This window comes from Hylobates moloch, unplaced genomic scaffold, assembly GCF_009828535.3.
Source record: "Hylobates moloch isolate HMO894 unplaced genomic scaffold, HMol_V3 SCAFFOLD_11, whole genome shotgun sequence".
Taxonomy (NCBI): Eukaryota; Metazoa; Chordata; class Mammalia; order Primates; family Hylobatidae; genus Hylobates; species Hylobates moloch.
In genome coordinates, this window is record NW_026652286.1 from 34,917,240 (window position 1) to 34,935,708 (window position 18,469).

An 18,469-nucleotide genomic window follows, 5' to 3' on the forward strand; every position below is an offset into this window, starting at 1 on the left:
CATCCTAAGAGACATAAAGTGGTATCACAGTGTAGTTTTAATTTGCATTTCCCTGCTAGCTAATGGTTTTGGGCATCTTTGATGTGTTTTTCAATGTACGTCTTCTTTAAGGAAAGGTCTAGTCAGATCCTCTGTCCATTCTTTAATTGGATAGTTATCTTTTTATTAATGACAAAATTCCTTTATATAGTCTAGATACAAGTTGCTTACTAGATTTATGATTTGAAAAAATTTTCTCCTGTTCTCTGGATTGACTTTTCATTTTCTTGATGATATCCTTTGAAGCAGGAAAGTTTTTTAATTTTCATGAATTTTCTCTATTTTTATTTTACCACTTATACTTTTGTTGTCACATCTAAGGCTATGCCTAATCCAAAGTCAGAAAGACTCATTCCTGTATTTCCTTTTAGAGTTTCATAATCATAGCTTTTACATCTATGATCATTTTCTAGTTAATTATGATATATGATATGTGAGGAAGGGATCCGACTTCACTCTCTGCATGTCTCAGCATCATTTGTTGAAAAGTCTATTATTTCCTATTGAATTGTCTTGGTACATCTGTTGAAAATCAATTGACAATAAATGTAAGGGTTTATTTCTAGACTTGTGATTCTACTCCATTGATGATATGTCTAATTTATCCCAGTACCACACTGTCTTGATTCAGACTGTAGCTCTGTAATAAGTTTTGAAATCACGAAGTCTGAGTCCTCCAACTTTGTTCTTCTTTTTCAAGATTGTTTTGGCTATTCTGGGTCTTGAATTTCCATATAAATTTTAGAATCAACTTGTCAAAGAAGTCATTGGATTCTGGGATTCTGATAAGGATTTCACTGAATCTGTAGATCAATTTGTAGGTACTGCTGTCTTAGCAATGTTAAGTCTTCCAACCCATGAACATAGAATGTCTTCCAATTTGTTTAGTTATTTAATTTATTTAAACAATATTTTGTAGTTTTGGAGGTAAATGTTTTGCTCTTTTGTCACATTTATTCCTGTGTATGTTGTTCTTTTTCACACTATGATGAATAAAATTGCTTTATTTCATTTTCAGGTTGTTTGCTGTTAAGTACAGAAATACAATTGAATGGCCAGGTGCAGCGGCTCACACCTGTAATCCTAGCACTTTGGGAGACCGAGACAGGTGCATCACCTGAGGTCAGGAGTTCGAGACCAGCCTGGCCAATGTGGTGAAACCATATCTCTACTAAAAATACAAAAATTAGCTGGGCATGGTGGCATGCATCTGTAATCCCAGCTACTCGGGAGGCTGAGCCAGGAGAATCGCTTGAACCTGGGAGGCGGAGGTTGTAATGAGCCAAGATCGTGCCACTGCAGTACAGCCTAGGTGACAAGAGCAAAACTCTGTCTCAAAAAAAAAAAAAAAAAAAAAAAGAAATAATTTACAATTGTATATTTTTATGTATTTATCTTGTGTCCGGAAACCTTGCTACAACTGTTTATGAACTTTAATAGTGTTGTGTTTTACTTTTTTAGCTACATACAAGATCAAATAGAGATAGTATAGTTTGACTTCTCCCTTCCCAATCTGAGTGATTTTTATTTCATTTCCTTGTACAATTGCTTACTCCAGTATAATATTGAATGGAAGGAGTAAAAGCAGACATCCTTGTCTCGCTCCTGATCTTAGAAGGAAAGCATTCAGTCTTTTACTATTACATACATTTGCTTAGATTTTTCATAGATGCTTGCGGATTATTTACACCATGAAGGATTTTGTGAAATCCTTTTTCTGTATCTGTTGAGATTAAAAATGTGTTTTTCTTCTTCATTCTATTAATATGGTGTATTACATTAATTGATTTTCGGATGTTAAACTGACCTTGCATTCCTGGGATAAATCCCACTTGGTCACTGTATATTAACCTTTTTATATGTTGCTGAATGGGTTTATATTTTGTGGAGGAGTTTTATATCTATATTCATAAGGGATATTAGTTATTTTCTCATGATATCTTTCTCTGATTTAGCTGTCAAAGTAATACTGCTCTCAAAGAATGAAGTGGGTATTCTAAGTATTTTAATGTATTATCTAATTTAATCTTCACACTGAAGTTGTGAGATGGGGTGCCAATACTGGTCCCATTGACCAGATGAGGATACGGAGGTTTAGCAATATTAGCCATGGTTACACAGCCAGTGAAGTGGCAAAGCCAGGATTTAAACCACAACAACCCTTACTCCCAACTCTGTGCCCTTTACCACCAGTGAGGAACTTACTCCCATAGGCTAATAAGCCCCTTATAAATCAGCCAATGAGCTAACCAGATTTTGTATCTTGGAAACTCACCCTAACTCAACACCCTTCTGAACTCTACAGTGACAGCTTACTTAGTTCATTGCTCCTGGTAACCATACCATTCAAGATCAACAATGTCATCTTAGAATAATCAGTGGTGGAAGTGATTTTCAGACAACTAAAACTAAACCCACAGTCAATCTGAAAAAAGTAACATTTACACACACACACCCCTACCGCTTAGAAACATCTCAAATAAGCTTACAAACATATTATGTCCAGTATATACCAGGGAAAAGAAATGATCAAAGACTAACTTTTCTAGGATTATGCTTCACTACTGTGAAAAAATTACTCTAGTTCACAACATCTCAGGTGTAAGATCAATATGGTTATGATGGAAAAGTGTAAATAGGGGAGTGGGGGTCTTGTAAATGAGTTAACTCTCCTAAGTTTTGTTTCACCAGGTGGTTTCTCAAGATAAAACAATCTAACAGAAAACATCCTGGTCTCCGTGCTTCAGTTTCTTATTTATGAAATCAAAATTCTTGCCCTTGTTGTTTCATTAGAATGTTGTAAATGTCATAAAAATGCCAAGAATGTAGGAAAGAAAACTCTTGAGAGGCACAAGATGGAATTTTATTACCAACAACTTTCACTAATTCAAACATTTTTTGAGGGCCTAATGTGTGCCAGGGACCATACTGGAGGCTGAGCAGCAGTGGCCCTTGAAGAGTTCTCCGCGGGTACAGACCCACAGAAACAGAGCCTGACAGTGCTTACTACAGTTTAAAAAAAAAAACAAAACAAAACAAAGAGTCTGATGAGGCCTTTAATGGACAGTTAAAAGTCATGTGCTTTGGAAACATAAGAGAGGGAAAAATTAGCTCTGCCTGTGGAGATTAAGGAAGGCTTCAGAGAGGATGGAGTGTTTTTTTAATGACCAGTAGGAATTTACAAAGCAAAAAACAGGATGAACAGTATCCCAGACACCAGGAAAGCCCATTCTTTCTTTTCTATCGTTTACCTGGAACCAAAACTCTCTTCCACCCTAGCCAGGCAGCAGTGAGAACATCCAGGACTGGAGCCAGGATATGAACCCCAGAGCCTGAGCTCTTAACCACTACTTTCATGATTAAATATAATTAACGATTACAATCAAATGAGAATCTGATCCTGGGCAACTTACTAAACCTCTCTAGGCCATGGTTTCCTCATCTGTAATGTGAGAATAATAGTAGCTATTCATAAGACTTGTTAGAAGGTTTAAACGGGTTAATGCGAAGTGTTCAGAACAGTACCTGGCACATTGCAAGCATAAATATTCATTATTGCAAAAATTCACTTCAAGAATAAATATTATTATTATTTTGAGTGCCTGTCACATCATCTGCCCTGGTCAGTCCAGGCCTTACTAAGATTCATACATTTCAAAAGGTCCCTATCACAATGCATGTGTTCAACCCACTTGACAATTCCCTTCCCCTAACAACTGTTTGTGGTTGCTGTCTAAGGACATATGGGGACTGAGAGAATGCTTCCTAATACACATGGTTTACAATCCAAGTAACCTAAATAGCATCTTTCATAATCAGGATCATATCACCATTGCATTTTGTGTGTTGCTGTGAGACAGAAAATACAAGGGCACATCTTAGCACAGAGATTGCAACAACAGTTGAATAAACATGCAATCCGATACCTCACATCTGGCATGTCATCATCCCCAATATTTTACTGACAATCAAATATGTTTAAGGCTGTGGCTACTTTATAGGTAGAAATGTCTTTATCGGGACATTAACGTGCACCAAACCTCTCTCAATGAAAGCAGTCATAAACAACAATCTCTTCTAAGCTGTCATGGAAGCTACCGTGTTTGTAATAGAACCATTCATCTAAGAGACAGTTGCCAAAGCCCATCTCAACAAAATATCGGGCAAGTCACAGAGCACAGAGGCAGATCCAGGGAAGAGGGTAGGCATACAGTGAGCAATTGGGACCTTTTTAAATGGCCGGAAAAACTCAGCTTATTAACATATGTTAAATATTACCCCAGAAGCTGTAAAGCTTTGGGGTGACAAATATTTCCCCCCAAGGGGGGGGGGGAACTAAAATGCAATAAAGAAAAATTTTTTTTAATAAACATCCTGGGCAGCAGGTTTCACTATCACACCTTTAAGACTGTGTTCTAAAAGGCTAAGAGGGAGAGGAGAGTACACTGACACAAAAACAAACTTAAAAAAAAAAAAGGCTGGGTGTGGTCGTTCACGCCTGTAATCCTAGCACTTTGGGAGACCGAGGAAGGAGGATCACCTGAGGTCGGGAGTTAGAGACCAGCCTGGCCAACACAGTGAAACCCCATCTCTACTAAAATACAAAATTAGCCGAGCATGGTGGTGCATGCCTGTAATCCCAGCTACTGGGGAGGCTGAGGCAGGAGAATCACTTGAACCCGGGAGGCAGAGGTTGCAGTGAGATGGTGCCATTGCACTCCAGCCTGGGCAACAAAAGCAAAATTCCAACTCAAAAATAATAATAATAATAATAATAATAATAATAATAATATCCAAATGGGCTTTGAAGAACAAATTTGATTTTACTATTTAGCTAGAACTGAAACATGTGAGGAAAGGGAAGGTAGGCAGACGGAATAATCTGCAGGGTATGCATAGCAGGTCAATATCAAGCTGATCAAACACATTCGGATTGCATGTTTATTTGATTATAATGAATAATTATAATTATTCATTATAATCAAATAAGAATCTGTAGCACACTGTAAAGTACCCAGTGTTTTCGTTCTCTAAAATCTACCCATCTCTGTCCAAAGGCAGTACAAATACAAGATTACTTGCCAGGAATCTATTACAAAGGATAACATGGCCATCAAAAACATTACTGGCAGAGAGAATCCCCCAACCCTCTAGGAATAAACCACGTCTACTCTCATGTACAAGCTGAACGAAAAATACTCAGCAGAGATGTGGATCCCGTTCATTCTATTTGTGATGTGAGCCTATGGACATTCAAAGAATGGATGTGGACGTTTTCCTCTCTTTCTCCCATCACCATCTTACCATAATACATGAAAGTTGGAATTATGCGTCTCTGGGCTGGGCCAGCTGACTGACACGCTCAAGTGGCCAGGACACCTGTTGAAGTCCCGGACCGATGTCCTAAAACCTATAATAAGAACGCCCTGTTCTCCTTCTCCACCCTAGCACTGCCACTCTCTGACCACCTGTCCCCTGAGCTTGACACCTCAGCCACCCACAAGTGGAAGCGAGAGATGGTCTCCAAACACCCCTGCACCCCTCCCTGCCCACCGTGACCCTAACGTGACTTCCCTGGGTGAACCCCCCCACCCCCAAGTAAACACCACACCACAGTGGACCCAGGCAATATGGTCTGCTTTCTAACTCTTGCTATTTTCCACATTTTTCTTTAATGAATATCCTTTACTCAGAACCAGAGGAAAAAATAAACTTGACACAATTATCTTTTTTCTTCTGATTCCAAAAGTAACATATGTTTGCGATTGAAATAATCCCATTAATACAGAAACATAATAGAAACCGAGTCTCCTATAATCCCATCTCCCTGTGGCAACCACTATTAGTAGACTGTAAATTCCTCCAGATTTTTTTCTAGGATCCTCCCCACAAACACACTTCTATATTTAAATTTATCAAGTTGAACAGTCTCTAAAATAGCACCTTTAGTGAGAGACCAACAGAACACTACCACCAATAATGATCATTTATTTTAAAAAGACCACTTTAAACACATACTATCACTGGAACAGGATAAAATAGATAACAACAACAATAAATCAGAGACACGCTTTCATGTAAAATGGAAGGCCACGGCAGCAGATGAGTGAGGAACTGAAGCTCTAGAGGTGGGGGTCCGGTGGGGAGGAGAACAGAGAAACAGCATTGAATCCAGGCCTGTGCTGCTAAGAACACAAATGTCCACCCACTCACTACTTCCCTCTGATGCTGCGGAGGGCCACTGTGAGGGAAGCCTGATGAACCTCTGCCCAGCAACAGTCCCTTCCATCATTTGTGGCTCTGATCTCTAAAAGTCTGCCCTGGAGCTCGCCATCCCCCTATTCTTTGACAGAAAACCTAAGAAAGGAGGGCTCAGCTCAATTTCTCCCTTAACCACACAGCCCTCTAACTGAGCTAGGGATGCTTAACTCTGCTTGATGGTTCCAAAGTGTTCTTTCCTACTTTTCCAACAAGTCCTGAACAGGCTTAACTTCTAAAAGCATTAATTTTTTTTAAATATGATATAACTTCCTTTTTTTTGACTTTTAAGTTCAGGGGTACATGTGCAGGTTTGTTACATGGGTAAAGTCGTGTCATGGGAGTTTGTTGTACAGATTATTTTGTTGCCCAGGTATTAAGCCTGGTACCCATTCGTTATTTTTCCCAATCCTCTCTCTCCTCCTACCCTCCATCAGGCGCCGTGTCTATTGCTCTCCTCTATGTGTCGGTGTCCATGTGTTCTCCTTATTTAGCTCTCTCTTACAAGTGAGCACATGCGATATTTGGTTTTGTTTAAATTAATTAAACCATTAATTTTAAGAATTCAAAGAACTTCTTCATACATAATTACATTTTCTCTCAACATTGCTGAGAGGTAGAAAGAAACATGCTGACTTACCAGCCCCATTCTACTGGTGATGGCAACAAGGCTCAAAGAGCTTGTATGGCTGGCCCACATAACTATAACTATACATCACAAATAGGTATAGTTTTGGACCAACTGAAGAATTTGGGAAGAGGAAGGTAGAAATGTTGGCATTTTCTTCTGACCTTGATGTTCCTCCTGTCCCACTGTTCTGCTCTCTGCTTTTAGACACCACTTACACTCTATCAACATCTTTCCATGCATATCCATGGGGCCATGTACTCCTCAAAGAAATCCCTCAGCACCTGGTTTACTTTGGTACCTTCTTTAAAAATGCACACTTTATCACTGTGAAGTTGAGCATCTAAGTGATTCATCAACTCACTGTGGATGAGCTTCACACAGTGCCTTGCTTCCTCATCTCCCATGCCCATCGCCCACATTCACATTAGTTGACCGTATTTGTGGCCACACCTCGAAACTCATCCACTGAAATCTCTCCATCTCTAATCTCAGTGCTGCCTCTCCCATGCATGACCAGAGCCTCCTGTCCTGCCTCCTCTCCTACATGCACCAGAGCCTCTGAATAGCATGCCCCATGGCCTACCAGCCCCTCCAGCTTCACCCTGTCACTTTCCCAACTTAGACTCCTACGACCAAGCCATAACAACTGTCAAAATATGAATAAACACAACAACCTTCTTGTAAAGAAAATCACAGAATCATGCCAATGGGTTCCCTCACAAGTAATATGCATCACAGACCTACATTTAAAACATACAACTATAAACTCTTAGAATAAGACACAAGAGAAAATTTTCAGGACCTAGGGCCAGGCAATGAGTTCTCAGAATCAACACCAAAAGCATGACTCGCAAGAGGAAAAACTAATAAATAAGACCTCATCAAAATTAAAACTTTTGCTGTTAAAAGTTTTGCTCTGCTAAAAGTTCTTTTGCTTTGCCCATGAGAAAAGATGAAAAGATAAGCTACAGATAAGGAGAAAATCTTTGCAAACCACATATCCAAAAAAGGGAGCTGTATCTAGAAAAAAGAATTCCAAAAACACAACAGTAACAACATAAACCCTTCAATTAGAAAATGAACAAAAGACATGAACAGACATTTCACTGAGGAGGATATACAGATGGCAAATAAGCACATGAAAAGATGTTCAACATCGTTAGTCTTTAAGGAAATGCAAATTAAAACGACATGAGGTATTGATTACACACCTATCACAATGAAAATAAACAATGGTGATGACACCAAATGCTGGTGAGGATGCAGAGAAACTAGATTGCAGGTGAGAATGTAAAGTGGTACAGCTACTCTGGAAAACACTTGGGCAGTTTAAAAGAAAAAAACACTAAATGTACAAATACCATATGAGCCAGCAAATTACACTTGTGAGCATTTATCCCATGTAAGTGAATACTTAGTTTCATACAAAGACCTATACGTGTATGTTCATAGTGGATTTGAAATGCCTAAACACTGGAATCAGCCCAGACGCCCTTGAATAGCAGAATGGTTAAACAAACTGTGGTACATACACACCATGGAATACTACTCAATGATAAAAAGGAACAAACTTGATACACACAATCTGGATGAATCTCCCAGGAATTAAGCTGAGTTGGAAAAAAGCCAATCTCAAAAGGTTCATGTAGTCTGATTCCATTTATATAACATGTTTGAAATGACAAAATTTTAGAAACAGAGGACAGATCGGTGGTTGCCAGCAGTTAGGGAGAAGGGCAACCCGGGTCCTGTGGTGTTGGAGCTGTTCTGTATTCTGATTGTGGCAGTGGAGACATGAACCTGCACAAGACTAACACACAACAAGTAGTGTACACAACTTAGTACGCACACACAAACGAGTTCAAGTAAAACTGGGAAAATCTGAGTTGTATCACTGGGTTGTATGGATGCCAATATCCCGCTTGTTGCAATATTACACTCCAGTTTTGCAAAATGAAACCACATTGGGGAAAAATGGGCAACATGCATAAAGGATCCCTTTGTGTATTATTTCTTACCATTGCGTGTGAATCTACAATATCTCAATAAAAATTTCAGATAAAAAAGAAAGTAATACTCTCTGCTAATACTCACTGCTGAGTAGTTCTTTTTTACTCATCCCTGTCTGTCAATGATAACATCTATACTGTACATCTGTACTAAGCTTGCTCTACTTTTCAAAAGCCCACAATAACCTTCATTTGAGAACAGCAATGAGGCCCCCTCTCGGCCCTCCCCCCATCCTCCTCCATTCTGCATCAGAGGAAAAGAGGCTCCTTTCCCTTTAAAGTCCCTTCTGGGTTTTGCTCCATCAAATACAACCTCAACTCATAAATTCTTTTCCCCAACTAACCAAATGGCCAAGTGCCTCCCCTGTCCTAGAAAAAGTCTTCTCTTAATTTGTTCTGCCCTTCAGGATACGGTGTCTCCTTCCATGCATGGTCAAACTCTCTGCAGACCAGGTCATGGTAATGTTCCCTCTAGGTAGAAAGGGAACATAAACTGAAGAACGAAACTAGCGTCATTCATTTCCTGCACCAAAACCTCATAAAGACTGCTTCAAATGTTAGCCTCATTCTCTGCTCACTTGTTTATCAACTCTAAAAATGTGGTCCTGTCTTCTTGGACCCAGACTGCAGCTAGCCCAGCAGCTCTCAAACCTGGCTGATCACCCAAATGACTCAGGGAGCATTTAGAAATACAGTTTCCCAGGCCATACTCCCAGATATTCTTAGTCAGTAGTTGTTTTGTCTTTTAAGCTCTTTGAGTGTTTCTGTTGATAGTGAGCCTTGGGAACCACTAATCTGTCTTCCCTTTTCTGAAAAAGGCAATCACTTTACTCTCCCAGTGCTGCAGACATTCCATTTAAAATCCATGCCAGTTTTGCCCTTGGTAAATTGTGAACCTGGGCATCACAGGCCATTATCAGATCACTTCTCTGATGATGAGACTCCAAACTACCCCTGCAACTTCAATCTGACTGAGCTCTAGGCAGGAATTTCCAACTCCTTACAGGTCATCGCCAGCTGGATGGTCACCCAGTACATCAAGCATATGACAAAACTTAACTCCTCATTCCTCTCCTCTCTACAAACCTGCTTCTCCTGCCTCCACTCCCCAACTCGTTTAACAGTACCACCATCCTCCCCATGACCCAGAAGTGGAACCTGATATCAAACTCCTCCTTCTTTTTCACAAATCTCATCCCATCAGCCAATTCTGTTGGTTTTATCTCTGAAACTCCTTCCTCCCACCAGCACTGCCTGCATCCTAGTGTAGGCCTCAGGCTCTCCTACTGGACTACTGTAATAGCCATCTAACTTGTCTTCACGCCTTCAGACCTAGTTTTGTCAAACACAGGCTGAGACATGTCATCTCTCCTGAAAAAACTGTAATGGCTTCCGTCTGCCCCCAGAATGAGTGCCAGGCACCTTGGCATGGCACTCGGACCCGCAACGACACAACGCTGGCTCCTGTACCCCTCCCCCAGGAGATATTTTCATTTCTAAGCACATCAGGGCTGTGCCCTTCCAGGCCTCCATGCCTTTATCACACATTCCTTCAGCCAGAATGACCTTCCCTTCTCCTTTTCCCCACAGGGGCAAGTCTGAACCTGTGCTCCAGAACTTGCCTGAAGTTATATGCAACAGTCCTAAAACTACATACAAATATGTGATTTTTCTGGGGGAAAGGGTCCATAGCTTTCTACAGATTCTCCAAGGGGTCTATAATCCAAAGTAAGTTTAAAAACCACTACGTGATCTTTTTCCCAAAGTTCAAACTTAGCTAAGTCTGTCTGTCTCATGCTCTCTTTCATTCTCAAACATATACAAGTAAATTCCCCAATCATAAATAATCACACTTTGTGCTGCTCCACTACTAAACCAGGTATATCTCTAGTACAGAATATATTTCCTTCCATATCAATATTGGAGTCATTTGTATTGACTGGCTTGGTTGTAAATGTCAGCTCCACAGCTTATTTACTATGTGACCTCAAGCAAATAACCTGACCTTGCTGGACCTCACTTTCCTCAGCAGCAAAATGGGCATAATTACAGTACCTATATTATTGGGTTGTTTTTGAGGAATAATCAAGATAGCACATCCTATAACAATGGGAAGTGCCTGGTATGTTAACTGCTCATGCAGATCAGCTTTTTAAGTTATTTTATGTCTGTTGTCCCCATCACACTCAAAGCACAGTGCAGGCCCTCAATAAATGATTTACGAATCCACATCTTCCTGAATCCCAGGGCTCATCCACTGCCACAGCAAAGCTGTTGGAAAGCATAACTTGGTAATACTTTCACGTTCTTTTCCTTCTGCCTCCCTTATGACCAATTCTTGAGCCATCTTTAATTAGCTATTTTGCACCCGGATTGCATAAGAGCTCACACCTTGTGCATACACTTTTGCATACCCCCCACACATTAAGCTTCCCAATCAAAATGCTGATGACGCTGGCCCTGCTATTCTCACAGGAACCAAACTATTTCAAAAATTCCCCATTACTCATCTGCTCCGAGCATTCCAGAATTAACCCTTGCTCTGCTATTGTTCATATTTTGTGCAGAAACCTTTTCTATCTCTTCAACTAACATTTGCCAACACAAAAAATAGGGCTTCTTCTTTCTCAATCTAAGATCATTAAATAAGCATCTTCCTCTTTTTTTCCTTCTTTCTTTCTAGCCACTTCCTCCCACAGGAGAGGTCCTTAGGGCTTACAGGCTTAATCACCTACGTTCTCTGTTTGAACCGTAATTCATCTCCCATAAGCATTTATTCAGCAAATATTACTGACACCTTCTATATTCCAGGCCTTGAAATACATCCAGTGATCGGTGGGGTCCCGGCTTTGGGAGCTTCTAGCCTGTTCTACCACATAGCTGTTTGTTTCACGCTTCTAACCAATCAACTTGAAATAACACCCTGAATCAGAGGTCCGAAAGAGGAAATCAAAGATGCCACATGATGTTCATATGGAGCTCTGAGAAGAACACTTTGCCAAGGCCTGGAGACCGTCCAGGGTTGGGAGTCTATGGCCATTTCCACACCAGGGCTCTGGGGTCTCCACTGACAAAGCCTACCTCCCTGATCCTCAAAGAGCTGCTGGGAGAACACACTATCTTATAAAAGGATGATTCTGCAATTTTTTGACCAGTCCTCTACATCCAGAGGAGTGTAGCGACCACAGGTTTCAGTCTCTTTGCTGTACTGACTAATCAATACATACTCTCACTTGCTTGTGTGAACTCTCATTTTGATACCCCCTTTGTCAGTTCTGCCACCACCTCATTTTAAAAGCCTGCTTTCCTCTTCTGACTTCTGCTCCTATGAAGTAAAGAAAGATGCAATCCTAAGTCCTATGCTATCCTGGTGGGCAGAGCACAGGTCAGCAGCGGGGGAGGACTGACTAGAGATACCCTCCCCCTCATCTTCGCTGGTCCTCACATTTCAGGTCTCTGGGGCTGACCAGTAGTCCTGGTATCCCAATAAGAAAGGGTCCTTCCTTGGAGCTGACCTAAGCAAGGATCCTGAAGACACCTGCTTGCAAAAGGAGAAGTCAATAGTGGCCAGGAAGATGTCTGGAAGCAACAGCTCTGCCCAGACTGCTTATAGGATCCTAGGGCACTAGAACCTTCCAGACATCCTCCTGGCCACTACCGAGGCCAGCCTTGTGATCTGGGATGCTCTCCGCTACGTTATTTGAGATGATTTCTTCCTGCCAGCATCAGGCCAGGTGCCCTCGACCCTGGTAGCCAAGAGTAGGCTTCAAAAGGCTAAGTGGAAGGTGACCATCTTCAAAGGGCTCTCAAACTTCTCAGAAAGCTTTGGCACACAGTCCTGACCTCAGGTCAGTTTCCTGCAAATGAACTTGAGATAGCTCCATGAGGGTAGGGACCATGTCTGTCTGGTTCACTACAGTATCCCTGACAACCCCTAGCACAGGGCTGGAATACAGCTGCGCTGGGGCTCAACACTGATTCACTGGATTTACGTATAACGATCTCTACCAAGGAAGGAACAAAAGCTCATCAGAAAGAGTCCAAGATGTAGAGTCAGACAGCCCTGAATCTGAAACCTGCTAGCTATACCATTTATATTGGCCATGTGCAAGCCACTTTACCCCTCTCAGACTCAGCTTCCTGTCTATACAGTGAGGATGATAATACCAGCTTCAAAGCATTGTTAAGAGCATCAGACAGGATTGTATGTGAAGCCTCTTTAGCATAGTGCTTGGCAGACAGCACTTCTTTGTTTTCAGTTCATAAGCACTTACATACCTCTCACTATATGCTAGATACAGTTCAAACATTGCAGGGTGTAGTGGTGTTCCAGATAACGATTCGTTCATTTAATTCTTCTAACAATCCTATGCAGTAAGATCTATCTAATCCTCCTTTTCAGTTGAGGAAATTGAGACAGAGAAGTAAGGTAACTCGATAAAAATCTGATATCTAGAAGTGCGGGGCCAGGATTCATATTATTTATAGAGTCCAGACTGTTAAGTGCTATACTTCTCTGCCTCTACAGCAAGCAACCAGTGAAGGTTAGTTCCTGTCCCTGCCCTATTTGATTATGGGGTCTATCTGACTGGGGTTTTCAGTTGCAAAAGAAACATATTCAGGTGTTCCCGTGGTTTGCTATTTATTTTGTTTTGTTTTAAACTACAGCCTGCTCTTCTGAAATCCAATTTTGGTAAGTTTGTTTATCAAGAACTTCCCTCTCATCTTGTCCTCCTGCCATCTCCTCTCCCATGAACTACCAGGAAAAGAGTCACACACAGCTGTGTGAAAACAAAAAATGAAAAAGACAAGCACAGAGAAAGAGCCCTAGGGAGTGAGCACACATGCCCTTAGGAACCAGGTCAAAGGATGTCTCATACCCCTTCTAGTAATGCATAAAAACGACTGCCTACACATAAGGATGCCCACAGCAGAAGCCACCTATCCACACGGAGCCCAAACACATAAAGTCTTAGCTCCCCAAAGACCAAGTTAGCAGAAAGCGAATGAAGCCATCTCCTCCAGTGGCCAAAACCTCATCATAAACAGAGTTGTCCTTTTTTCTCCTTTATAAGACTGCATTTGCCCTACCGCCAACCACGAACAAAATTTCATTACCAAAATAAATCACTTGACCTTGCTTCTCCAACGGCTCAGGATTAGTGACATCACAAAGCACTCTACAAATGCTCTGAAATACTGGAATAACCATAACCCTTTCAAGTAAAAAACACTTGGTATTTCACTAAAAGACTAAATCATTTTTATTTTACTGCATGGAATTCAAAAATGCTTTAAAGTTTTCATTTTCAAAATCCTTAGAAAAAAACTATGCTCTTTAAGGCCTTAAGAAACCCTGACTCCTGGTCTGGTTTGTGTCCCAGTTCATGTATGGTAAGATGGGGAATAGGCCAAAAGCCTGAGACAGTAGCTCCGGCCCCACACTGCTCATATGATTCAATTATCCAGTGGCTGGGGCCTCACCATGGAGGCTCCCAAGTCAACTGTCTCTCATCCTCCAAGTCACAGGCAGGTGAGAGGCAGCTCCCAGTCACCCAGGGCAGTTCCTCTTAAGGGGTCCAGTCTCCACTACCAATAGTCCCATTAACCACCATGGTTCCCTTCCAAGGTAGCAGTAGAAGCAAAGCTCCTCATGTTGACCAGAGAGAGGGAGCTCAGGGGGGATGTTTCCTCCCCAAGGCAGCTGCCTGGAGGTGGGGGTGGCTGCAGGACAGTACAGCCAACGCATCTTCTGAGCCCCAATTAGGATACACACGCCCCCAGGCTGTATACTCCACTTGCTGAAAAACCCACAACCAGTAAGATTGTTCTTTCCAAATGAGTTAAAATTCCTAATGCTGCTTGCTCAAAAGGACTGTCCCATTTTAAATCAGGTTAGCCACCAACACAGTCACTAAATGTGCTGCTGAGTTAAAGAGAAAAGAATCCATACATCAAAACCATGCACACTCAGGAAGCACTCAGAATTTAAGTTACGCTGGGTACCCAAGACAGGCTAGGCTCCCAAGCAGCACCACATTTGTCAAAACTGACCCTCTTGCTCAGTGACAAGAAACAAAACCATAGCATCACAAAATGGAAGAGTCCAAAGGACCCATGGACATCATCAACTACTTTATCATCTTATTTTTACACAGGAGAAAACTGAGACCAAGACCAAGGGTAAAATCTTCAAGTTCATTGTTGATACAACTACTCACATCCAAAGCTTCTCTTTGTTCTTCTTAGCCTGCTGCCTCTGAGACCCAATTACCAACAAGAGCTCTTATACAATTATTTTCACATAAAAATATTTATATAATTGAATTATAGGCAAATTGGTTAAATCCACCAGGGCTGCTGTCTATAAAGTAAAATCTCAATGGAGAACAATACAAAATTGGAGTTGACAAAAGTTAACTTGTGCTTTGAATTATGTTCTCAGCCCCAAAACCTTATTCCTGAAAGGACAGGACCTTTCCTAGTATTTCCTGTGGGAAATGAAGTGCAGTGGTTATGCCCCACTGGGATTTCTAATACTATGCCTTTGTTTTAAATTGACACCATTTTTGGGTAAGCAAATGAGAGTTGTACAAGGTAGTGTCCCAAAGCTACCCTTTACTACCCATAATAAAATCATCTTCAAAGAAGCTTCAAAGATTAAAACGCTTTTCTCTGCCTTTAAGAAAGGGAGCTGCATTTTCAGGTATGAAAACAAGACCCACAAAGCAAATAGCCAGGCTGAGGATGAAGAGACCAGGAAAGATCCAGACATACAGAAAATCTAGGGCCCCGAAACTCTCTTCCCATAGTAGCTGAGATGTTTCATCCCCAGTCCATTTCACCAGATACGAAGAGGCTTCCCTGGCTACAAAGGATATTATGGGAGCATAAAGCAAATGCTGAAGGCCTGGGTCTCCTTCTCCTCTGTGTGACAGGCTGAGAGACTCCAATGCTGCAGAAAGCAAAATTTTCCTTGTTTCCATTACATCATCCAAGTTGGAGAGGAGGAGGGCGGGGTGGGGGCACAGCTGGTGGCAGCTGCACCACCATCTGCTTTCTCCTTAGCAGTGTGTGCTAGTTGAAGCCACAGTCTCCTACGGCTCCTGATAGAGGAAGCGCAGTATTAAAGGTACAACACCTTATTATGAAAAAGACTTCCAATTGTTTAGAAATAATCACTCCCATGATAAGTTAACCTCAGGTAAAATACTGAGCCAGTTCTCTTCGAGTTTAGGTTATTTGTGTTTGCATCTTTTTAGACTCAGCTACAGTGCGAACTCTGTCAACTCAACGTGCTCAATTAGACAAGCAGACTGTTCAAGCAACTACACCTGCCATCTGCTTCCCAAAAGGTAAGCAGCCAAAAAGTAGAGGTCTGCAGCTGGAAGCATTTATGGAAGGAAGTTAGGGGGTGCCCAAACCCAGCAAGCAAGCCCCAGACCAGCAGGTGGATCCTTGCTGCTGCCCTAGGCATCCAGAGCCAAATAGTTAACAGGTCTCTCTCTCCTTGGCACTCCTGGTGTTTCCTTCAGAATGCCCTTCAAGACAACCCCCAAAGAAGGGGAGATGGTGACAGTGACCCGGGGTGCTAATGCCTTGTCTGACCATTCAACTTCAAACTGGCAGCAAAGCAGCAAATTGGTGGTTCAGAGGCTGATCAAGCCCATGCACATACATGTTTTCTCTGGCCTGTACAGAGTTGCTTTAAAAAAAAAAAAAGTGCTGGCTTTTTAAAAAGAGTAGATTTCATATAAGCATCTGGAATGCTGGCTCTTCCTCAAGGGGGCTGGGGGCAATCAAGGGATTCGGCAGCACCAGGCCCCCATTCCTAGTGGCATCAGTTACCTAGAGGTAAGTGGCAGTGTTTCCTTGCGATCTGGTCTGCGTTCAGAGGACCTCCTCCCCACCATCTGGTGTCTGTACATGCCACTGCAACTATTTATGTTCCTGCCTGGACCCCTGGAGCTTCTGACGTAATGCCACTACGCATGTAGAAGAAGAAAAGCCCAGGGGGTGATTTCCCAAAGGTCCTTTATTGACTCTCCTTTTTAGTTGAAGGTTAGTCCTTTGGATGACCCACTAAAATTCTACAAATATCATTCAACCCCATACAATGGACGGCTCTTGCTGGAAGACCAGCTACAATCTATCCCCTACCACAACAGCAGGTTGTAGTATTTCAAAGGAGTGTTCCAGGCCACTTACCATACATTTTGCCTTCGTCTGATAAGATAATTTTCCTCCTCCCACATGGCGGATAGATAGCCAGGGCCTCCTGAAAGCTTTGCTCAATGTCGGGGCTCCAGACCCCTTCCGCATCATTGTCAATTGGCTTATCTGCAGAGTCACTCATCCTTTCCATGTTTTCGGCAGGGCTCTCGCTGCCGCTCCAACTGCTGGGCTCAATTTTGGCGGTGGGATTTTCCAAGCCGAAGCCTGGAGCCTTTTCAAGAAAATAAACCTAGAGGAGAAAACCAAAAACAGTGTAAGGATGTGGTAACCACAAACATAATGCTCTTGCTAGCTCTAGTGCAAATTCTTCAGTCACCAGCTTTTTTCATTTCATTTTATTATTTCAGTCTTTTTGGGGGTACAGGTGGTTTTGGGTTACATGGTTAAGTTCTTTAGTGGTGATTTCTGAGATTTTGGTTCAGTCACCAGCTTTGCTTGGAGAACTCCTATTGGAGAATATGGAATTTTGAGATCCAAGTGGCTTTATTATCTAAGTATCATGTTAAGCACCCACACAGAAATGCAACTGCAGGCAGAAGCTGGATAATCTTCACAGACGAGAGGAAATTTATATGGAAGAACTGTACTCACTCGGAGTTGCAAGTTTGCAGTGATTCATACAAAAACCATTCACTGAGTGCCTACTATCTACCAGGGGCACTTTGCTAAATGATCATCGAATCCCCAAAGCAGAACAAGTTATTTATAAGAAAATAAAGTTTTTTAAAATGTCCACTTCACCATGGCAACTGGCATCATAACTCGGAAACTCTGTTAGTTTCACTATCCCAATATGAGATCATCAAGATGCAAGATGGTGGCAGGATCAAGGAGGGAAGGAGGAAGATTATTTTGGTATCACACATACTCATTCTACTGAGACAGCAATGCCGGCTGACCTGGACCTATGTCATTTATCTCTGGGGCTTTTACCCTGTAGAATCAGGTCACTTTGCCACTCTCAGCTCCTAGACTGTAACCTTGAAGTAGGGACCAAGCTGTCCCCAGTCCTGACTTCCCTGCAACATCTACCACAAGTGCCTAGCACACCTGTGGAAATATTCTCTATTGACATGGAGCACTCCGTCTCGTAGCCTACGCTAAATTCCTGATCACATGAAAACTGTGGGGGAGTATTTCATTTCTTTTTCTGTAGCACTGAAGATCATGGAACCAAAAAAAATATCTCTCAAAGATTTATTCCCCTTAAATTATGTATATAACCTATGGTCATAAAGGGATAAACTTTCCAAACAAATGTCAAACTGGCATAACGTCAATGTGAAAATGATCTAAT

General features: G+C 41.7%; 1 protein-coding gene across 2 annotated transcripts in view; it reads right to left on the bottom strand.

The window, feature by feature from the left end:
* TEAD1 (TEA domain transcription factor 1) overlaps positions 1-18,469 on the bottom strand; it is a 269,285-nt gene that overhangs the window by 162,228 nt on the left and 88,588 nt on the right. For both annotated transcript variants that reach the window (XM_058446633.1, XM_032166581.2), the window contains exon 2: positions 17,146-17,401. In XM_058446633.1, coding sequence (XP_058302616.1) covers positions 17,146-17,302 — 157 coding nt within the window. In that variant the 5' untranslated portion in view covers positions 17,303-17,401. The remainder of the gene's footprint in view (positions 1-17,145; positions 17,402-18,469) is intronic.